A 24,569-nucleotide genomic window follows, 5' to 3' on the forward strand; every position below is an offset into this window, starting at 1 on the left:
TATGACATAGTTTAATGTCCTTGTACCAACTTTGAATAAAACGGTTAAGATATGCCTAATAGAGTATTATGGCCCTCGACAGGAAAAAATCGTAATAAAATGGCCGCAAGGCAGCCATATTGGATTTATCACATAACAAATTGACATGCATATGTATGACATTAGTCAATCTCCTTGTACCAACTTTGAACAAAATCCGTTGAAACATGTCTGAGTTATTGCTCTGTACATGAAAATATCGTAATAAAATGGCTGCCTAGCGGCCATATTGGATCGTATCACATAACAAATTGACGTACATATGTAAGATGTAGGTCAATGTCCTTGTACCAACTTTGAATAAAATCGGTTGAGATTTGCCTGAGTTATGCCTCTGCATATGAAAAAATCGTAATAAAATGGCCACACAGCAGCCATATTGGATTGTATCACAAAAACAATTGACATGCATATCTATGACATTGGTCAATGTCCTTGTACCAACTTTGAATAAAATCGGTTAAAACATGTCTGAGTTATGGCACTGTATATGAAAATATTGTAATAAAATGGCCGCCTGGCGGCCATATTGGATCGTATCACAAACCAATCGACATGCATATCTATGACATTGGTCAATGTCCTTGTACCAACTTTGAATAAAATCGGTTGAAACATGTCTGAGTTATGGCTCTGTACATGAAAAAATCGTAATAAAATGGCCGCCTGGCGGCCATATTGGATCGTATCACAAAACAAAATGACGTGCATATCTATGACATTGGTCAATGTCCTTGTACCAACTTTGAATAAAATCGGTTGCAACATGTTTGAGATCTGGCTCTGTACATGAAAAAATCGTAATAAAATGGCCGCCTGGCGGCCATATTGGATCGTATCACAAAACAAATGACGTGCATATCTATGACATTGGTCAATGTCCTTGTACCAACTTTGAATAAAATCGGCTGAAACATGTCTGAGTTATGGCTCTGTACATGAAAAAATCGTAATAAAATGGCCGCCTGGCGGCCATATTGGATCGTATCACAAAACAAAATGATGTGCATATCTATGACATTGGTCAATGTCATTGTACCAACTTTGAATAAAATCGGTTGAAACATGTCTGAGTTATGGCTCTGTACATGAAAAAATCGTAATAAAATGGCCGCCTGGCGGCCATATTGGATCGTATCACAAAACAAATCGACGTGCATCTGTATGACATATGAAGTAATCCTTGTACCAAGTTTGAATGAAATCGCTTCTTGCATCTCTGAGATATCTGCGTGAACGGACGGACGCACGCACGGACGCACACACGCACGGACGCACACACGCACGGACATGACCAAACCTATAAGTCCCCCGGACGGTGTCCGTGGGGACTACAATGGTCATACACCAAAGTACAGTGTTAAAAAGGTTATCTGAGAAACAATGATTTGCTTTGACGTCATTAAACAAAATATTTTCATGGATGTTCACCAGATGCTGGGAAGTTATTGATAAGAGATATTGTTTTTATCTGATTCAGATGAAGTGATGCTGCCTAAAATGTATACTGAAAATAGTGAAACCAGTGGTTATATAGAAAATACACACATCTTGGCAGTTGGCAATAAAATATATTGTATTTAAAGAGAAACATCAAAAAGATGGCATTGTGTATAACAAGTAAGGCATAGGCTATTCGAGGGGGGATGTAATACGTACAGGTCAATATTTAAATTATAAATGAGGCGGTTCTTGACAAAAGAAAAGATTACGGTGATTATAAATGAAAAATGTAGCAGGGTTTTTCATAGATTATGTCGTATTTGGAGGGAAATATTATTGTCTTTCCATTGGTCTCTGAGGAGAGCTCCAAAGTGTGTGCATGCCACGACAAAACACATCATGACAGTACTTTCCAAAGATCAATATTACGATTACAGTCAAACCTGTCATAGTGGTCACCCTTACAGAGCGGTCACCTCTCTATAGTGGTCACTTTGTGGCAGTCCCGTGGCATTTTACATGTTAAAGGCCCTCTACAGAACAGCCACCTCTCTTATGTGGTCAGTGGTCACATGGAATTGCTCCATTTTGGTACAAAACCTGTATATAATGGTCAATATATCTGACTCTCAATGACCTCTATCAAAAAATGCTCAGACTGGCAAGCACGAAATAAGTCTACTTTTATTGAATTTACATTCTGCATTACAAGTTTTCAGAAACTAAATAGCTGTTCTATGTTTTTTAACAGATTTATGTTATGGAATTTTATAATTGCTTTTATCTTTCCCTAAATTAACCATTTAGCACACCACCTGCACAGAAAGTAATGCCACACCCACCCTCTATAGAAAGGCCACCTCCATATAGTGGTCACTTTTTCTTGGTCCATTGAGTGACCACTATACACAGGTTTGACTGTACTTACTTCAATAAACAATAAGTGGGACTCGTTATCACTTACAGCCCATTTAACCAAGGGCAATATATGAAATATTGACCTTTCACAATGAGTTAAAGGAAGGGATATCTGAAATTATATCACACAAGTATATTGATGGCGCAAATACAGCAATCTGATTGGTCGAGACGTGAAAAGAACGGTGGTATATTGGCGATATACCACGGCTGGCATACACGCGAGCTCTCAGCTTGAGAAAAAATTCGTTTTTGACATTCCTCGCCAGAATTTCAATATACTGTTATGATATAATAGCAATAAAGTACACCCAGCGACGGTATACCACTCGATTTTGACCAGTTCACTCCATATATGCACTTGCTATTGCTTGTGCATATATGTCGTGAACTGGTCAAAATCTTGTGGTATACCATCGCTGGGTGTGATTTATTGCTTAATTATTAACCATTTATAGCCGAGACAAGGACTGGGGATATACATGTATGAAATTAATGACTTCTATCAGTAGAGTAACCAGAAAGGGAGATTTGCTAAAATTATTCCTTTTGGGGAACATATGAGCATTTATAGTATCATGTAGGCTTTAAATGAAGGAGTATTATATTCATTGAATTGTGAAAAGACAGCAGCCTATATTATAATGTCATCAGAATCATAATACACAAAAACTCTACATGGTCCTTATCTAAGAAAACCTTTCACTTCAGGTTTCATAACAGGTCCTACCATTCTTCATTGCTTTTATTGATTTTTTAAATGATCTGTACACAGGGGAAAGTGAAAAGATTTAGAACACTTTAAGTGTTACAGACCACTAGGGGTGGTGGAAAGTTTTTGGGCTATTAAACCCTATAGATTTCAATGAATGTGATTTGACCTGTAAAATGTGAGCCTGGGGTGACAAGGTTATCCGAAATACGAATGTTATGGGGATAAGGAAACTGAAAACCACTCCCGGGATTCCCATTGCACACACTTACCAACCTACAAACAGAAAGTCAAGCAAGCAGTCGATATGCGCATCATGCAATTTGCATGCAGCTTTCTCACCAGACGTTTTTTCCATGCTTTTTTTATGTTGCCATTCAATGCAAGCAAGCAATCACAATCACATGCAATTTGTAGAAATATAGTAACACAAGACTGAAAGAATCCGTTGTGTGCAGGTGCTCAACTGGAAATTGGATGGTTACCCCCTGGAAAGCTACACTCTGGACATTTCCCATCTGAAATTGGGGCTAGGGTTAGGGATAAGGTTAGGTATGTGTTCAGTGGGTACACGTCCAGAGGGCAACCTGTCCTGCAGTTAAGGTCCTAGATGGTTGAGCACCCACACACAACTGAACATTTCAGTCAATATGGCATTTGGCAAGAATAGACAATGAATTCATGACAAAACATTACTCCAACAATAATACCAAGAACACATAATATTTTTGTGTGGCTACTGGGTTGGACGGACGTACACTCTTAAATTTAATAACCAGTGTGAATGTTATGATAAAAACAGTATTTATGAAAGCCATCAATGTATCTTAAGTACCCAACATTAGTCAAAACCCTACCATGTATATGTACTATGAACACAGTACGAATGTACTATGCTTGCCCAATTTGAAAAGCCAATACAGATGACATGAAATAGAAATCCCTGAAACCATTTTTGCCCTTGTACTATTTTCAAAGTCAAAAGACCACAAAGATATGTTCTTTTTGAGCATTTAAGAAGAAAACGTCAGTGAACAGGGTAGAGTTCTGTAAATGGCCCCTATATTTCTCATACAATAGTAGTGATAATGCAAACATGGCTCAGGTGATATTTTCACAGAAACTAGTACACAGGCAGCTTTAATATTCTTGGTTCCATGTTCTTTCACACTTTCAAAAATGGTTGAATAATTCGCAATCTCCATGGACGAATTTTTCCAGTTGTCAACTTAAACTTGAATGTAACTCCCTATTTCTCAAATTTTTGGTTTTGCCCCAGTGTTTGCCATCTTGGGTTGAATGCGAATGCAAGGCTATGACCTGATGCGTATCCCATGATGCTTTGCTTTCGCATCCATACCTGCAATGGCAAACGACAGTACACCATAATGGCACACTGGAACTCTTGTATTGGCTTTACATATTCAACGACAAAGCAATTCCTTGGACCAAGGTACATAAATGTACACCTGAGTCACCAGAACTGCACCAAAGCATTGGAATTTGAGCTAACACTTTCTCAGTAAACCCTTTTGAAAGTGCAATGAGTACATGAAACCAGGTTTCTTGAATGACGGCACAGACCACTATGTATACCAGTACATCAAAACATTGCCTGCTGAATACCCATGATAAAATCATCTCCACACCAGTCACCATGCCCACTTCACCTTTCAACCCAATGAACCATCCCCTCTCCCTATGAAATGACCCAATTCACAGCGGGGAAAATTCAAATCCATGAAACACCATGGGGGAGGTAAGCTTAATGTAACTGTTGACAGACCTAGAAACTGCTGACCAATAGCTTGTATGTTGTTAAAATAATAGCTTACCTAGTCCTGCGTTACCCTTTTTCAGTCGAATAGTTTTTTCCATGTAATCTGGCAAGATCCGCACAGCCTTCCTATCCATGTTACTGGGTGAGCCAATGGGGCTCTCCGCCGGAGATGACATCACATCTTCCTGCCTCTCGAGGGTTGCCAGGGCAACAGTGGCAGCTGGAACCACAGCGATGGGTTCTTGGAAAGCTTCATCTGTTGTGGGTTGCTCAAGGTCAGCAAACGATGGTGGGGGACCAAATGGAAGGGGTGGAGGGGGTCCTTCTGGTAAGGGTGGGGGAGCATCAAATTCATCGTTATCGTCAGAATCCTGGATGGAAGATAAAGATAGTTCATGATATTGTCTGACTTCCAAACTCAACAGTTATCAGTGCCTCTTCTGCACTGGTAAGGCACAGCTGTCTTGAAAGATACACAGTAAAATTTAATCTTTATCAACAGATTAGCTATTTCATATTACCTTCAAATTGTTACGAAATAGTATTAGAAAAATTTCACTTTGTTAGCAGAGTGATTTGAAATCTCAAGGTATGGCATGAGGACAGACATTATGATAATACAATCATGAATGTTGTGTAAAGAAATTTATCTATACACCTCCACAAAGGCAGTCAGAATTTTAAAGTTCACAAGATACTTTATAATGACTGGTTATGGTAAGAAGCAGTTGCCTTGTTAGTTGCTGATATGTTTGTCAATAATTGACGGAAGGGACTGTGGTGATCTGGCTGCATTGTGTTGGGGTTTGTCTCATGAATCTTTCACAGAGTTTTTGAAACAACAAGTTTCCTGTGACCATTAACTTTTTTTAAATTTTAAATTGAGTATTTACATGATTTCATTAATTCATCCATCAAAACCTACAAAATTCTCTCATCCAATTGTCAAAAGAGGGCGAAGCAATACGGTATCACAGATTATAAAATTTTCTTTCAGTAACTTCTTTTCTTTACAAAGAGGATTTATGGTAATATCTTTGTGAACAGGGCAAAACTAACATCTTTTTAATGAAAATTCCTTTATACATGTAAAATATTGTGAAAGCAGACTGACTGATAAACTCATTTCCTTTGAGTCAAATACTAAAATTTCATAAAATATAACTTTGGCCAAATACATGTACCCATGATGACATATATATTTTATTATTCTTTGATTTATGTGCTGTATATGTTTAGATCATTACATACATGTATATTGCATAAACGAGCCAAAAGGGGATGTTTTCTTAAATGTTTGACAATGTCATGAAGGAAGAACTTAAACGGGGAACACAGAAATGAACTTTGCGAAGATAACAGTACATGTGCTTTATCAGCTGTATGGCAATATTCATGAACACTTTGAATTTATTACTTTTGTCACACTTCATAACTTCCCGATTTTTTTTTTCAGCTTCATGGCTGCTTTGTAGATAGACCTTGAGCCCTGTCTATCATGTCATGTTGATGATGATACAAGATGAATCTTGATTCACAAAAAAAGCCTTTAGTTTGCACAATGTATTTTCTTGCATTATTTGCCTCTGCAGAAAGCTCATGCATATAAAAATAAACATAAAATGCAATGACAGCTTGAGTGGTGTGAGAAAAGTCCCTCAGAGAAAAACATGTACGACAAGTTCACTTTGGTACAATACCTTAAATTCTGCGTTAGTGTAGCCATCGGGAGTTTCAAATTGATCGTCTAGGCCCTCAAACTCAACTTCTGCATGCATGCCGTCAATATCAATGGGGCTTTCAATCTGGATGTCTGCGTGAACAGCGTATGAGCTCTGCATTACAATGGGACTTTCAACCTCAGTTTCATCATGCTCTGAGATTTCCACATCAGCGGCGCCATGCTCGCTGCTTCCCATCGGTTGGAACTCCTCGTCGGAGGAGGAGGCCGAGTAGGAAGTGTGCGATGAGCTAGACGATACAGACGCCACCTCTACATGCAAATTGTTAGTCGGATCATGCAAATGTTGGTCAGTGTCTGAGTCTGCATGCACAACATTAACTGCGAAGTCATCAGCTACGGTCACAGCCACATCAGGGAGTGAACTTCCTTCATACGCTTCCTCAACCTCAGAACCGCTCTCCTCCTGCAGTTCATCACCCTCAGAGGAAGAGGAATAGGATGATGAACGCTCTCTGGTTTCAATTTCCTCCTCTTCCTCGACCTGATCTGCATCATCCACCATATCTTCTTTCTCTTCTTCCACATCAGAGTGTTCACTTCCTTCATCTTCACTTGATGATGTGGAGGACACTGACCTGCTTGAGGCATCCTCTTTCTCTACGGCTACCTGCGAAAAGACATCTTGAACACCTACAGCATGTACCTGCTCAACATGTTCTATCTCAATCACTCTGGGCTCTACTTCCTCAGTTTTCTTTACCTCAATCATGATGGGTGTCGCTGACACGATGGCCATGTCTTCTGGTTTGTCCTGTCCTGCCACTACAGCAAAGGCACTCATGGCTGCCTGGGTATCCACTCTCATGGCTTCAATGCTCACCTCTTCTTCACCTCTTGGGGGCGCAATTTTGACTTCTGGCTCTGGCTCTGGTGTGGGCTGCCTAACAACTTGAGCTGGTTTCCCAGTTGCCACGGCATACGCACTCATTGCCATCGCTGCCTCTCTTCTCACAGCTTCAAGTCTCCTCTGCTGTTCCTCTCTCTCTCTTAACTCATCTGCGTCAATTCTGGGAGGTGGTGACGGTTGTCTAGGTGGCTCTGGTGACGGTTCTCTGACAGGTTCAGGGGGCGGCTGTCTGACTGGCTCTTGAACTTTAACCTCGGCTGGTTTTCCAGTCGCAGTCGCGTACATGTTCATTGCCATTAACGCTTCCGTCGTTTTGCTTCTAGACTTTCCTTCTCATCATCAGACGGTTTCTTCTGCTCCTCATCCTCGTCATCAAGCTCTTCTGAGGAGGAGTAATTGAGAGGAGGTGGCGCTCTAAAGAGAGGAGCTTCAGAGGGTTGAGGTTCTGGAGCCGGAGCTGGAGCTGGAGGTTCCTGAGGCTGTTGCCCCGTCGCCACAGCATACTGATTCATCGCAGAGAACGCATCCCTCCGGATTGCTTCAATTCTTCTTTGCTCTTCATCAGCCGCTGCTGCTGAAGCAGACTCCACAGGTTGGGTTTCTGATTTAATAATGTCTTGTTCTTGAATGTCAATCACAGTGAATGCACCTTGATTGCCCAGTGACACCTCCTGCTGGTCTTCTTCATCTGTTGATTCATGTTCATCATCTTGAGACGGCGGAGCTTGCTGGGTATGCTGTTCCTTAAGTGGAGATGGTATCTGAAAAAGATGTGTATTTTGGAATCTGTTTATCTGCTTGTTTATTTTTTTATTAACCAATGTATTTATTTTATCAATTTTTTTATCGACATATCAAGAACTATAGCTTCACAACAAGAAACTGATTTATCTTTGTTGGAAATTTTTTTCTGATCAACAATTATTTATTTATTTATTTTTGTATTTATTTATAATTTATTTTTATTTATTATTTTAATCAAGAACTAATGCTTCAGGATGAAAAAAAAGTCTAACATATCATTTGTTGAAATTTTTTCTGACAAAGAACTGTTCAAGTCTTGGATAAATCTCATAAACATCTATTAACAACGACTGGATCAATGTTTCTACATATTGACCAAATATAACAGCGTACATCATAACTATGAAGCTTCTTCAAACACTACTATGAGATTGTATCGTACTGCAAAGGTCATTTTTTCTTTTGTAACTGGTAATCTAGTGTCTGAGCGTGACCTTATGGTGACCTATCTGATAAGCAATGGGATACACCCTGTACTAAGATTAGTTTTGGCAATGTACATATACTGCCTAATAGAATTTATCAGTGCATGATGCAAAGCAATTACCATGGCACATTATCATTTATACATGTCCATATGTAGAGCGAAAAAAAAGAAAGGTTTGCCTTATATCAATACTGGATTACCTTTCCAGTATTGAAGTCAGTGGTTGAAATACCATTATATGATCCTTCATGATTTAATGCATGGCTGACGTGTTTTACAGTGAGACTAATTATGACAATCAAACATTGAGAAATAATCATATTTCTAGACTGAATAATTAGACTCACGAGATAATCTGATAATACTTCTCCTATGATTTTTTTCCCATTTGACCTGAAACTCTACTACAGCAGACTTTACGGTTAACTAGGTAAATGAAAATAATATCTAAATGTCAGCAGTTTTCACCTGTTCCATTTCGGCAGACTCTGAGATTGGGAGTGGTTTCGTCACACCAATTCTGACAGGGCCCTTCGGGGCACCTTTCAAGGCCTGCACAGCTCTCTCCAAGCTGCAGTTCTCAAGTTCAATGTCGTTGACCCTGACAAGCCTATCACCGGGTATCAGGCGGCCATCTTGGTCGGCAACTCCCCCAGGGACTAGACTTCTGATGACAATGACAGTTTCCTCCGGGTTCACAGGATCCTTTGAACAGAACAGTGTGTTGTGATGAGTTATCTTATCTTATCAGACTGGTCAAAGGTCAATACTATCCTACAGCAATCCTGTGATACAAAGTATTCTTTGCACTTTGATAAAAATACGCCCACAAATGGGGAACTTCACACTTTTGTTAATCTTTGTAAATACACAAGAAAGCATCCTCCTTTTCAAAATTACTTCGATATAAGCAAAACAGTGATCCCATTTTGTTTTTTATTTTTTTGTATGTATCTTCTTTTGTAGGCAACTTTTCACCTGATGAAGTCCTACTTTTCGGACAACACTTTGTGTTAACATTACCAACTCAATAGACAACATCAAAGTTACAACTAGATGAGTCGATGTGTGTAAATACATTCATCTATATATGGTTATAGATGCATCTGTAATACCACAACAAACTTTGTAAAACATCACATTATGTAACAGATCTGTGCTGTACTTCATACATGCATAAGCTAGAACTGTTCATTGAGCACTTTCAATGTTCAAAGGAGGATCTTCTAAGTTTAAATCAACCATTTATGTATCAGGTATGTCAGCTGAATTTCATTTACACGTTTGTTTATTTGTTTATTTATTTATTTATTTATTTGTTTGTCTATTTTTCTATTTACATGAATGTGCTCCTATCAAAATGGTTGATCAAAGTTATTATGTTGTGTCGATGAGAAATCACTGAAGGTGCTACCGTAAAATTCCCAATTGAAGCCGCGGCTTGTATTAGAAACATTTTTGAGGGACCCCTGGGATCACGCACTGAAGTCCCGGTGCGGCTTCAATTACGTACATTTCCTGTGTTTCGATATTTTTCTCAATGCTCACCAAGCATTGCAGGGGCAATCGCTATTGTTATGCAAATTAGTACCAATGAATTCTGCATGAATAAATTACCCACATAAAAAGCTCCTACCCTAGTGTAACTCCAATGTAGAAACGTTAGGAGAGTGTATTTGGTCGTTAAACTTGGTAAAATTCCTTTTAGATAATAAGGAAACTATTAAAAGATGTTAAAACAATGGGAAACTGGAGTTCCCTTGACAGCATCGTAAGGAAAATGACACGTTTTCCCAGTACTTTCTTGATTCTCTGACCCTGCTGACCCCCGTCCCCTAAATAGAATAGTCTCACTAAGGTCAGCCATGTTGACATGCATGACATGCATGCATGATGTCTTTGTTTCAAGTTTAGGGCTTTTTGGACGCTGAAATTTCACAAAAATGTCACTTCTGTATTCAGAGATTGTACAATCAATTTGTTTGGACGTGGAAGTCGATTTTGAAAGCGATAGAAGATCAAATGGTTTTGAAAAAAATCGTGCATAAAATTAGCATAAATTAAGCGTCCATGGCAGATGGGTCCCCTTGATTAACAGCTGTCTTGTGTTGCCGAACTGGTGGCTCATACTAGGATAGTGCAATAAAGGCAAGTGAATGACCTTAGGTAACTTTACTGGCATGTTTTTGTGAACTGTTTTGTGGTCAAATTTTATTTTCTCATGATCAAAAACGGAACGTGTACAAGCTTATATGCACCCACCGTGGTCATTCAGCAGCCACAGTACAGTATAGGCAGTTCATTATGTTAATATGATGCAGGTGGTGTTGTTGTAGGTCAGGCATCGGTAAGGGTACGTGGGTATTGAATGAAAACTACGTATCTCAATCTCTCGACTATTTTAACTTGTACACAAACATCGTTGCTTCAAAATTGTTGCATCAGGTAATTGACTATGGCGGTGTTTACCACACTGACAAAAACTTCGGCAGTGTTCAAACATACACACAAACGTACCGATACATAGGGCATTGTTTGTACTTTTGTTACTGTCAATGACAAAATGCACAATGGTAGTAGTGTTAAAAAGGAACTTTTTATTGGGTATTTCTTCTGTTAGAAAGACACCTGTCAATCATTAGCACAAGTCAATGAGGCGACGTTAGCCAGCTGGTGTGAATTTCAGCATGCATTGTTTCATGATGGGCTCAGAGAAGGGGTGCGGCTTCTATAATGGTACAATTCAAAAACCCAAAATGGGCAAACAATGAGCCAAGACAATGTTTCAAAGTCAGGGTGCGGCTTCAATTAGAGGTGCGGCCTCAATTGGGAATTTTACGGTATGAAGTTACAGTCTGTAAAAGACACTCACCTGGTAATCAAGAATACTGAAACCGAGACCTCGATCTCCTTTGTTGAGTATAATCTCTGTTGGTTCGTCACTCCACATGGCAAGCCCTGCACCAGGATCTAGAGACTTTGCCGGCTTGACATCCGTCACCGGCAAGGCCAGTTCCGAGTGGGCCTTCATCATTCCCTCGCCAGCCACCATGGGAGCAGCCAGGTTGGGTTCACTGGTTGTCAGTTGTGGAGCCATGGGCAAGGGGCTGGCCCTGGCTTCGGATTCCCCGGGATCTGGGAAGACTGGGTGCGGGTGTCTGGCAACCACTATGCGTACATGCATGGGTAACTCCTTGAGAATGCTGATGACGTCAACGTGATTCAAACCAAGCAGCTGCGTTCCATTCACCTGGTCAATGAAACCAGAGGAAACAATACTGACTATCATACACTGTTGTATTTCTCTTTCCTTGGCAAAACTGCACATTTTTGTATCACTTTGCAAAGGGATTTTGGGAGAATTTAAAAGGAAATGACCAGTATAAAAACAAAGGTATAAACACTGTCTGTTCTGACCAAAAGTGGCTGCCACTTTCTCCATGAAAATCTTTAATAGGCAAAATAATTATGGACAAATTCATTAAAAAAATACAGAGAAACATCCTTGTATTCTTGATAGATACATGTACATGTATGTTTATGTCTGCACAAAACAAAAGTTGAATATCACAGGCCAGAAATCAAGACATCTTTTTTCTATAATTGGTCATGGTAGTAATCATCAATAATCTAACTGGATAGAAATTCATATTTCCTCATGGAATGCAGTATGTGATGTAAAACATGAACAAGTATCATTACTGTACACATAAATCTACTCTATTTAAATTCAGAGTAATCACCTAAGATCTTCAAATTACTCTAGAATAACATATTTTTGTGATATTGTTGTTCATAAATTTTTGAAAAGTTTCATTACCTCAAGGAGCTCATCGCCACTCTCTAACTTTCCATTTTGGCCAACAGGTCCATCAGGTAGTATTGACCGTACATAGTGATGGGGTCTCACTTCTTCACCGTTTTCAATGTCCACTGTTCCTTCAAGGCTTATCCCAAGTCCACCGCCTTCACGGAATTTGGATATCTGAGCAACCTGCACAGCATGAAATGTGTAGATAAGAATATGCAGATGGATGAATTGACAGAGGAACACGGAAATTACACCGGGCAACCAAGGAAAAGCGTATTGTGAGCATTGGAGCTCTGAATGTGTACAGATGTAAATTAAATTAACAATATTTATAACCTTCAAGAAACACTGCACTGTTGAAACCTATCTTTGCTGTGCCATTTTTACGATTTTTTAAAACTGTTTGTACTGTTTATCAGCCACTTTTGTTCTGCTCTCTAAAGCACAGTGAAATGCAAATTTGTAGCCAGTCATCACAGCTTGTGTATACATATACATGTAAAGAGGAAAGGATTGTATATTCACCTATGCAATTAGACTGACAGTCTAGATTTTCTCACAAAGTACTGGCAATATATAAACTATATACTAAAGCTATTGCTGTTGAACAAACACGAATCTATATGAAAAGGCACCTGCACCAAGTGAGAAATATTGAGGTTGTGTACACTTACATGAAGGCAGCATTATCTAGTTTCACAAGGAAACTCACTTGCCATAGGTCAACAGTGCCATGTCAGTTTTCCCTATTTTTCCACCCTCAAATCTTTGAAGCCCACACACTTACCACAACTTGAGTATCTGGGCCCAGAATGCTTTTCCAATATGCAATAATGCCTTCCTCAGCTTCTGGAGAAAGCTCGCCAACTGCAAAATCAAGTTCACCATTACTTCAACAAATATGGTGGTGGCAGTGTTTGTTGGGGGGGGCTGGGGTGATAGTAAAGGTCTCACAAATGGTGCCGCGTTTAAGACAAACGGTACTAGCTAACAGCAATGCAAATGTGTATGATGGACAGATAAACAATAGACACAGCTGCTTCGGCACACGTGTCAACTCTTACATTAAATGAATAATACACTTTAACTTTAAACCCTGGGTCGAAAAGGCCCAGGATTGAGATTAATTATGGTGTTAAGAAGATTATGAGGTGTTTCTGTCTTTTGTTCTCCTTTGAAATTGCAATCGTTCTATAAATATGTTGCTGTTGTTATATAAATATGTTGCTATATTTTTGGATTAAGTCCGCACTGGGCTTTAAGAGAATCTCTCAACCCTGTAACTAGCTAAGTTTGGTACAAACCTTATACTTTCTATGGTAATACTGAACATCTATACAGGAAAATGGGGATGACAGGGTGACATGAGTGAAGATTTGTGAAGACAAACCCTTGAAAACGAACTAAAAGGGTATTTTCTAAGGACCTTCATCCCTAACCATAGGACTCCCTAGGCTACTGATGATTTACGTAAAATGCTGTTTGAGCCCACTTATCTTGGTATTTTTTTTATTTACTTACTGTAATCATCTTTCATATATGCTGCTGGAATGACGTCGACCGGTATATGCTGCTGTGGTTGTTGCTGTGGAGGTTCTTGTAGTCCGTCTGGGTATGCTGCCATTCTATCTGGTGGCGGGTAGGCAGGCGGCATGACCTGTGAATCGCCATAGTCTGTGTCGCCACCTGCCAGCAGATATGCAGAGGGCGGTCCTGGCATCTCTGTAGCAGAAAGGAAGAAGAAAGTGGAAGTGTGAAATGACAATGAATATGGTGATGTTTAAGCAATATCACAATGTCATCAATATTATGCAAAGAGTAAATCTTTGTATATTCATGTAAAATTTTCACAGATCTTCAAATTTACTCACATGTGATTGATGAAAATAGTACTTTGTTACCTCAAAAATGACATAATTACAGAAACAATATCAGTAAAGGTCAGAGGTCAATACAACAAACCATGAATTTTGTGCATGGCATCTGATTTTTTAGCATGTTGTCTATTATTTACCATTTGTTGAAAGATGTTGAAACCAGATGTTGAAACTGATCTACTGGTAGTTACCAGTAATATCACAATGTAGACCATTCACTTTATTGTGATGGCAGTGACTGACCTATTATATATATTTCTGACCGTGTAAACTTTCACCATATTAATGGAAGCAGAGACTTCACTATGGTCTCATCACCATGTACAGTACATCAGTTACCGTATTGTGAAGTGAAGACTCGCATGGTACACATTAAATTTCTCACATTGCACCATATACACTACTTTACAATATGAGGACTTACATATCCACATTCAATTTCACCATGCAGTAGCAGGAACTGTACTATTACATTGACCGGGTATTATCACTGTACACAATACTTACCATACTGTGGAGGTTGGGGTGGTGATTCTTGCTCAATGGCTTCAATTCTTGATCTAGCCAGTTTCATTTTCACCGTAGTCCCAGTCTGTCTCAAAACATCCACCGCTTCCTTGTTGCTGAAGCCCTGCAGGCTCATACCGTCCACCTTGATATGACGGAGATGGCATATTTGTACAATTTAATATTAGAAATGTATTCATTTTTATGGCCACACTTTGGTATAACATCCAAGGGTCGGGGATTAATAAAGTGAACACACTCCATCGTTCTAACATTATGTCTATATATTTTCAAACTCAACATACTGAAAAGCCAACTTCAATTCACATCGGAATTACTAAAAGATCTTGAGATCAAAACAATTGATGAGCTTCTTTAACATAAAACTATCCTTTATTATATCAATTTTACAAATATTAAGTTTTTCTTTTACTTTATGATTATTTTTTATCATGGGATTTTGTTAGAGCTACATGCATTTTTCCTCTTTTATGTTAAACCAACATACACAAATTGGACAATACGCATTGCCCCAGCGTTACCTCTATTATCTTGTCTCCAACTTGGATTCTTCCATCTCTGTCAGCTGTGCTTCCCTCAGCAACACTCTTCACATAGATGCCTGACACCTCCTCTGTGAAACAGTGATCAAAGATTATAGCATCAGCCAAAACAGTACATCAAATGCATCAGTATCAAATGTTGCTGAATATCACCTAATTTCTACACAGCAAAGCTCTATAGTGAGAAGCATGAGTACATTTAAATGCTTTTTAGGCTGTGAGGAAAGGCTTTTCTCTTATAGCTAAAGCTGCACTATATGTGTCTTCAAACATTGATGATGCCACTTTTGGCGGCTTTGCTGCAAATATGCCCTGAAGAAAATCATGAGAGAAGTTAATTGTTGGAAATGCTCATGTAGGCTTTCCAATGGCAAGATAGTTAGGATATATATATAAAGTAAGTATGATTTTGCATTATTTGAAGTTTTTTCATTAAGTGCACATATCCTGGCAGGGCTACTACAAAACAGAAACTGAACTTACCACTAGCACCTTGTGCTAGGTATCCAGCGATAGTGATACCAAGACCCATGGAGTCTTTCACAAGTTGAACTTCAAATATCTCCTCTTCCAAGTCACCGGGCTGTGGAAATATGAAGTGATAACAGCACTCCAGTGAATGTCTAACCCAAACAGTTGTACGCAGAGGAGTAGGAAGATTTGGTTTTATGTCAATTTTTTTCACAATTCCGTACATTATGGACAAAATGGGCTATCAGAAAAGTTGGCTGTCAATCACAACTTCTAATTTTGACAAAAATGTACCTCAGATACATGCATGAAGATACTGAAAATTGGCTGTAACCCTTTTTCCCTTACAAGCTTTCACTACGGTTTCTAACACAATGGGATGGAGCAAAGTATAGCAGCAGCGTTCTCACCAAGCCGCGATTCCGCGACATTCTCGCGCATTTTTCTGTTTTGTCGCGGATTTCTTGGGCGTGCGCGCCAATAGTGGCGCGCCTTTGAAATTATAAACTTTCGTGGTGCCAGCCGTATGGCCGGCCGGCCGTATCATACAGCCAGTACTTTTCACCATGGACGTAAATGATTAACGCGAGTAATTACACTTCCTGGTTGAAACCGAGGCAATCTGGAAGCAATACCCGTCAGAGGGCGTACTTAAACCACAGTCACTTGTGATTCGATAATGGCCGATGTGTGGTATGCATTACGTATACCACACAGCGGCCGTCGTGTATTGAACCACACGAGACTGTGGTAGTCTGACGCACTGAACGTGTTCGCCTTGCATACATACCGGTACATGTCCTCGGAATTCGCGGAAGCTGGAGGCGTCATGGGCACGATAAATATTTTCATAGGCTACGACAACAATAATCCGAACTATGAAAACACAAGAATGTAAAGCTTGTATATCCCTAAGGAATTACATGAACATTTTTCGAAAACTACGAACTTGAAGCTGGTAGCATTATACTGTGAGCTTCGCGTGGCAACCAGGGTCTGGACGGGCGCGACGTTATAGTGTTCGTGCCGTTGAGATTCAGTGAATTTTTGTTTTCGAAAAATAACGCAACTTTGTCTGAGATAATTTTTAGGTCTTTGCTATGTTTGGAATCATGTATAAACTTCGCGGGAGATACGTGTTGTGTGATGTTATCAGGCATTTGCTCCGTTCCTCGCCCACGGCGACCTAGTAACTACGACTGGAAATGATTGACAACTTGCCCACTGCCGATTGATAATATTATTCCAAAAGTAGTTCAGAGGTTTAAATGTGGAATAGCTGGAGGAAAGTTCTCTTATTATGCAAAAAATTATCAATTCTTGGCTTGCGCATGTGATAAGTATATTATTCCAGCGAACTCATACGTGAGAACATGGACGTCTTTTTTCCATGCTTCGATCAATTGACAAAATTTGTAGCCTTGGCTGGCGACCAAAATTTCACGTCAAAAGTTGATGATTGTTTACAAACATCATAGAGATATGTTTCCTGATCTAAATAGATGCCATAGCACTGACATGGCCTGTTCCGTCTGCCGATTGTGAAAGGGGGTTTAGTGTGCAAAAAAACGTAACTAATGACAGAAATCAACTTGGAGCTGAATGGCTGGACACTCTAGCAACTACTGTTATGGTAGAGGGCCCCGAAATGGACTTTCACACTGGAAAGAACGAAAGTCCCATAGACTTTTCATTAAGAGGCACTGATATTCAATATCAGTTGATATGTTTACCGAATGTTTACAAAAAAGTTGTTAAGCTGAATGAGTTGTTGAGTCCTTTATTTTTTCCATGCATAGGATAAGGTTCGTATTTGCAGTTTGACTTTTTTAACATATTTATATATTGTCTCACAAAAATCATCCGTTGTCCCGCTTTTTTTTGGTCAGCGGGACAAAATGTCCCACAATTTTTTTTTTCTGGTGAGAACACTGATAGCAGTGCAAAATTTGAATATTCAAGAGTATGTCATCATGTTTCTGTTACCTGTAACTGTGCATCCTGCTGTTCTGGTTCGGTTTCTGGTTCCGGTTGTGGAGCAGCGGCGTGGGTGACTGGAATGCTGTGCTGCGGAATGGCAGGCTGCGTCTCATAGGTTGGATTTCTGGCAATTGTCAGCGTCACCGTTGTGCCTGACTGACGCAGCACGTTGGCAACTTGTTCGCTGTTCATCCCTGCCAGACTGGTGTCACTGATTTTCAGAATGTGATCGCCACTCTTCAAACGGCCATCCTAATTGGGAAATAGTTGGAGTACACACAGAGTATGTCTTCAGACACATTTTGAAAATTAAATTATGAATGTTTGCAGTCCAATTTTGAATCTAGAAATATGGTATATATTCATGAAAATAATGTTCATATTTTTATTGTAGACATATATTGTGTATCATGCTTTCCTTTCTACACAATGTCAGTTTTGTGGATATGTAACACTATTGTTTTTGTTCCCCCATCCACGGAAATGTAAATGTATTCACTCCGCTAGGGTGAATATAGGGACAAGAAAACGATATACTCCATCTTACCCTGTCAGCCACCCCTCGAGGCAGAATGGTCTTAACCACCACACCAGTACTTCTACCGCCAACAATGCCAAATCCAAGACCGGTTCCATCATTGTGCAGGGTAACATTTTCAACATGTTCCCACTTGATGGTAGGTGGTTCCGGTGACTGTGTAGGGAAAAAGTAAGACAGACACTTACAATGCTGATGACTTTTGTTAGTGTTTTGATTTTCGTCATTTACAAGTGTATGTTTGTTGTGTTTCTCAACTGAATTTATTGAGGTGAAACTTTTTGTCCTTTATGTAAAGTTGTAATTGAAAACGTTAGTTTGCAAACTTAAGTTCACTGTCAATGATGGAGGATTCTACACGTAAAGTGGACACAAAATGAACCAAAAACTGTCAGGAACTTTTATGATGACACACCCTTGTTGCAGATAAGAAAGTCACATGTGATTGTGAGTCTCATTATTAACCTAAAATTATATAGAGATATTTCTTTATAAGATCTCTAAAACGTGCTATTTCTGAGAAAAATTAGATTTTTTACATAAAAAAAAAGTTACACAAAATACAATATCCATGCATTTGCTTGATGTGGGTGGCACTTTACTTTTAAACCTTGATCCACATCAAAATTAGTCTATGTTATGAAAATATTGTCATTTATAGACCTTTCATAAAGGAAGTAAAAACTCCTGTATTTGTTTCTTGTGTGTCACATGGGTGCAATTTAGGACTTTTCAGAAAAAATCAATCATGTTATTAAAATAACATTTTGATTTAATCCTGATACCCTATTTTTCTGTGTACCATTTTTCTGTGTAAATACCAGTCCATAATCACCATAGAGAACAAGGGACATGGCCCAAATTACAGTTATGAAATGGGTTAAAATTTACTCACAGCTGAGGCCCTGCCCGATTGCTGAGACACAGAACTGACAGCTGACGGTGTTCTGTCGAGTGAAGGAGATCCATGAAGGACTGGTGTGGCACTGGGTATCCCACCCCTAGCAACCACCATCTCAACAAGGCCCTGGGCTCGCTGCAGAATTCCAATGGCAAGATGATGGGAAATACTGGAGTCAAGTAGCTGACCATCGATGGCTAGTATCTGATCACTTTCCTGGACTCTGCCATCCCTGGAAAGGAGAGTGGGAATACATGGGAATACACATTAAATGGGAAAGTCATGACAGGCTTACACTAAATTTGCATTACCTTACAAGTGAAGGAATATGTAAAAGTGACAAGGTCATAGATTATACACACTGACATATAGTCTATGCCAAATTAACACACAAACAGCTCAACAAGCATGTTTACAACTCAGGACAAATACATGTGTACTAACATCAAATTTTCAGAATAAACATACAGTGTACCATTTACATAGAAATCTAAATTACATGTATGAATCAGATGTAACAAAAACCTCCTCATCAGAGCTGAACATTATTCAACTATTGCATTACAATAAATGTAATCACACACTGTATATGATATGATGTAGATCGTAAATATTAGTGTACTCAATTATCACTTTTTGTGTTCTCATATGGAGGTTGTGGTAAAACCTCAGGTAAATTTGATGTCCGTCTTGTATCAAAATTTGTGTTATCACTACACACTGACATGAAATGTCTGAAAGAGGTCACATTTTCAGCTGCAATCTTCATACATTCAAGTAATACCTTTCAAGACTATTGACATGTAAAAGAACTTACTTAGCAGCAACTCCAGTTGGTTGTATATCTTGCACAAATATGCCAAGCTCTCCTCTATTTTCACTTTTCAGACCAACCACACTGAATCCAAGACCACCACCTTCTGGCTTGTAAAGCTGGATTACTTGCACCTCTCTGCCTTGGGCAGCCATCGCAATATCCTGCTGGAAGGCAGGTCCGTATTTCGCCAGGTCTGATCCATTCTCAACGATAACTTCAGTTGTCTGCGGCTCCTTATCCAAGTAGCCTGAGCTCTGCTCCTCTGTGTCGTCCCACTCAAACGCATCGTTGGCCAGGGCATACTTGTTGAGTTCCGCTTCCCTCTGTTCTTGAGTTCGCTTGCGGGGATAGCTGCGACGCTCTTCGACAGCGGGCGACAGCACTAAATCACCTTGGGGTCCGAGGTGGAACTCTGACGGGTCCTGGCATCGTTTGCTGTCCACCTCCTCCTTTAGCTCCTTCATGGACACCTGGATGTTGAGTAGCTGCTTGAAGAGGTTGCTGTCAAGCATGCAGACCATTGCCGCGATGTCATCTTCCTGTGATTTGTTCCCAGTCTGAGCGACTCTCTCTTGAAGCCGCTCCAAGATAGCAACAGCTTGCTCAGTATCTGTGGGAACCCAGAATGCAGGAATATAATAAACATGCAAACTTGTATCGAAGCTCCCTACAAATTCATGTGCATACTGACTGGGATAAAAAATACAGGCATTAACTGATATGAAGATACAATCTGATGCTTGTTTTAGTATACAAGTACAAGCAATAGGAATAGGAAGGTACTTGTGCCACAATTACCATTTCCTTCTTCACAGATGTCTTGCATAAGAACTAAGATTCGATTTGATTTAAGGAGTTTGGAGAGAAAACGATCCCCTTCCATATCGGACAATGTCAGGGTTTAAGATCTTTCACTAACAGCAACTGTGTCTCTTTTGGTTTGGTCTGGAGAAAATAACAAGAGACAGGTGATTCTCTCCTGTCTGTCACTAAATTGGATGAAATAATTCAGTAAATCCTTTTGTGTGAACCTCAAACAAGCAAATATTTTGATTAAAACTTTCTGTGGTTTACCCACCTGCCACGACAGACATGATGATCAGTCTTAGATTTGTGATTGATGTAAGGACACCAGTTCAATCCACTCTATGATTTTGATTGTCCTTCAGTTTGAGTTGTTTGTCTGAAACAAAGGCAAAATCATAAAAGTTAAAAAAAAATTGAAACTTGTCTTTCAGTTTCACTTTGTATATAGTGAAACTTATGCAATGGCTTGACTCTGCATTATCCTTTGAACCGTTTGTTTCTTGATGGAAAGTTGATATGGAGTAATGATAGAGGTAACAAAATTTTTTAAAGGATAAACCCCTATTAAAGGTTTTGGTAAGATGCCAATACTGGTAAAATACGGTTTAGGTCAACATACTGGGAGATGACATTCCCTTTCACTTATAAATTCTACAACCCTATGTTTTTCTCTGAGATAGTTGGACCTCTGGGTGAAGGGTTGCATTCTGCTGGTGAACTGAGATTACACTATGTCAGCACTGCAGTTATCAACAACAGACAAACTAAACCCAGCAGTATGATGATCATGTATGACTTCTATCGAAGTAGTACTATTATGTATCACATTTTAATACTAGCATTATGTCAGCAATATACTGTAAAAAGTCATACAATGATTAAACTAAAACACATCACAACTTGTGACTTGTGACAAGGTGTTTCAAATGGGCAAAAAAGGCTTGGAATTTTGACCAACGATTTATCTCCAAAGAAAATCACAAATTAAGGTGTGATGGTAAAAGCTTGAGATGGACAAATTTGTAATCTCTTTTACAATGATCAAGCAACCTGTTTTGTAATCATAAAAAAGAGAAACAGTCTTGACTGTTCCTGGATTTCTTACATTTGACTGGGACCATTACTTTTGTACAGTGAGAGGCTCTCACATAAATATAAAAGTAGGTATTTTCTATGTTATATTCCCTTTCAATGAGATTGACTATCAATGATTGCTAAACTAATTACTAACTACTAATTGCTAACATTTGGTAGAATTTTACTGTACCTCTGATCTGGAAATTGTTTTTGAACAGAGCTAGTTCTGTCACAACGTGTATAAATAATTTGGCAATGAATGAAACAAAATATGATAACAAACTATGAAGCATTTTGAAAACCATTATACATTGGAAGTTCATTATAGCTGGGCGTGTCAACGTAGAACTTTCATTATGATACGGCAACTTTACTACATGTAAACGTACTCAGTAACTGTGATGACTAATTTTGAATTACAGTGAGCCATATACAACAAGTGTGATGCTCCCATCAAAGGGTGACAACTCTCATGAGGATAGAATTTTTCTTATGTGTTATGCATTGCTACAGGGCCAACCACAATGTCTTTTAAGAACTCTTCAATCACCTCTACGAGCCAAGGAGTCATTTAATATGAGAAGGGACACACTCATGACTGATAAATTTCTCATTTTTATTCATTTGTGTACTATTTTTGACTAAGTCAGGCTTAACAAAGTAAACAGTGGATATGGAATAATAAATGCACCGTAACAGAGTCCTGGTACACCCATTATACAACCACCCTGAGGGTAATGCATATATTGCTGTCATTTAACCCTTTTCCTGCCAAGTCAATATTTCACCACCAGGTCAAGATGGTTAAAATTAATGAAACACAACGTATTCCATATGATGTATTTTAACATAATACTGTACATTTGAAGGCTGTTTAAAACATAATACTGTAAAGTTGATTTTTTTTGGACAAAAGATGCTGTAACATACCAAGCCAAGTGGGTGAAAATACGTCATGTTTTGGCTCAATACCGCTTTTTACTGACTTGGCTGTTGGGAAAATGATACAGTTATTACTGTCTGGCAGGAAAAGGGTTAAGGGACTTCTAGAAGCATATTACCCGGGAAGAGTAAAAAATTCACTGAGTTTTAGGTCAAAGGACTATTATTGAGGTCAAATTGTGACCCTCTAGTGTCATTTGAGTCGTCTTGTGCATATGCAATGCAACCTGAATCTCTGTGACTACATGTATGCATGTGCATGTGACTGTCTATAACAGTTCTCATGTATATGCAGTGTGATGTAACGTATCAACGTTATGGTTTTTTGTTCATGCATTGGCGGCTTTGGGCAGCATGGTATGGCAACAAACTGATGGCGTCAAACATCAATGAGTATCTATACTCATGGAAGAAGTGAGCGTGATCATTTTGTGGCTTTACCATTCCAGTTCATCAATGCTGCTGTATTAGTAAATATACAGATCATGATGCACAGAAAATCAGGACACAACAACGTGTGAAAAAATAGAACTACTCAGTCATAGCAGAGGGGTATGATTATCATTATTATGTCGAGCTCAAAACAACATTTCTTTTATTGCTCAACATTTTTTCACATAGTGTTTGTAGGACTCGCAATAGCCAGCCTCCATATACTTGTCTTTGGCCTGTCCATTGACGTACGTCTTGTGGTACGTCCATGGACTGTCCAGGCCTCGGCCCTATCTTGAACCTGATATTGGTAGATACAATACAAGATACAAGACATTGCCACCCAGGGGGTAAATTGGTAGTTTTACTTTCAGCGTTCGCCGGACGGGTAGAATCATGGACGTCAGTATCTAACGCCAATGTTAGGATTGGTCAATCGAATAACCAGTCAGAAATTATTTTAACAGCTTTCATCATCTTGAAAAATTAGAATTTATTATTCAACTTCCGTGTTATTATACAGAACTGACACGCCTAACGATAGTATCACTTGTGTGAATCGCACCTCACACATAGATTTTCATGCCATGTGTACATGTACTGTATGTACGCTTACTAAAACCTCCAGAACCATTGGAGAATAAATTCTGACATATTACTAAATGTAAATTGTGCAAGACTACTTTCCTTGACCGGAAAACGTTTGCAATTACTCAGATGTCGATATAGGTGCGAACATTCCAAGATACCATGATACAGGTTTCTTATTGACAAAATTAACAACACACAGCACACCCATACCACTGTTTGACCTATATTTCGGAATTTCACTTAATCTGATCGTCATGTGTACCCACAAGGGTTAACACAATATCTACAACAACCGTTTAACTTCGCAACTCGAGTAGTATTATCGGTAATACTGTGGAGGAACATTAAATTAGTATCTTACTCACCTACTGCTCAGCTGGGAGTATGTGTCCTAATTTACAAATGGCGGCCTGCAAGGGAAGCCCTCATTTGACTACAAAATATTCATCCGCGGTATTCAATACCTAAATACACTATTATTATCTCTACATTTTTGCTCTTCTCGGTAATATAAAGTAACTTTAGTCTAAGAGTTCGAAAA

At 39.1% G+C, this 24,569-nt stretch overlaps 1 protein-coding gene across 1 annotated transcript in view; it reads right to left on the reverse strand.

The window, feature by feature from the left end:
* The window catches only part of LOC139139530 (multiple PDZ domain protein-like), a 149,318-nt gene extending 124,813 nt beyond the window's left edge, over positions 1-24,505 (reverse strand). The window contains exons 1-17 of the mRNA XM_070708443.1: positions 24,394-24,505; positions 21,258-21,362; positions 20,180-20,789; positions 19,357-19,594; positions 18,471-18,617; positions 17,930-18,175; positions 15,956-16,055; positions 15,452-15,543; positions 14,910-15,054; positions 14,047-14,247; positions 13,313-13,392; positions 12,535-12,708; positions 11,587-11,964; positions 9,183-9,419; positions 7,785-8,244; positions 6,593-7,740; positions 4,948-5,263 (exon numbers count right to left, since the gene is read on the reverse strand). Of these exons, the coding sequence (XP_070564544.1) occupies positions 4,948-5,263; positions 6,593-7,740; positions 7,785-8,244; positions 9,183-9,419; positions 11,587-11,964; positions 12,535-12,708; positions 13,313-13,392; positions 14,047-14,247; positions 14,910-15,054; positions 15,452-15,543; positions 15,956-16,055; positions 17,930-18,175; positions 18,471-18,617; positions 19,357-19,594; positions 20,180-20,789; positions 21,258-21,273 (4,588 nt within the window). The 5' untranslated portion in view covers positions 21,274-21,362; positions 24,394-24,505. The remainder of the gene's footprint in view (positions 1-4,947; positions 5,264-6,592; positions 7,741-7,784; positions 8,245-9,182; positions 9,420-11,586; positions 11,965-12,534; positions 12,709-13,312; positions 13,393-14,046; positions 14,248-14,909; positions 15,055-15,451; positions 15,544-15,955; positions 16,056-17,929; positions 18,176-18,470; positions 18,618-19,356; positions 19,595-20,179; positions 20,790-21,257; positions 21,363-24,393) is intronic.
* Between the last annotated feature and the right edge of the window lie 64 nt (positions 24,506-24,569).

Source organism: Ptychodera flava, chromosome 8 (genome assembly GCF_041260155.1).
Source record: "Ptychodera flava strain L36383 chromosome 8, AS_Pfla_20210202, whole genome shotgun sequence".
Classification (NCBI taxonomy): domain Eukaryota; kingdom Metazoa; phylum Hemichordata; class Enteropneusta; family Ptychoderidae; genus Ptychodera; species Ptychodera flava.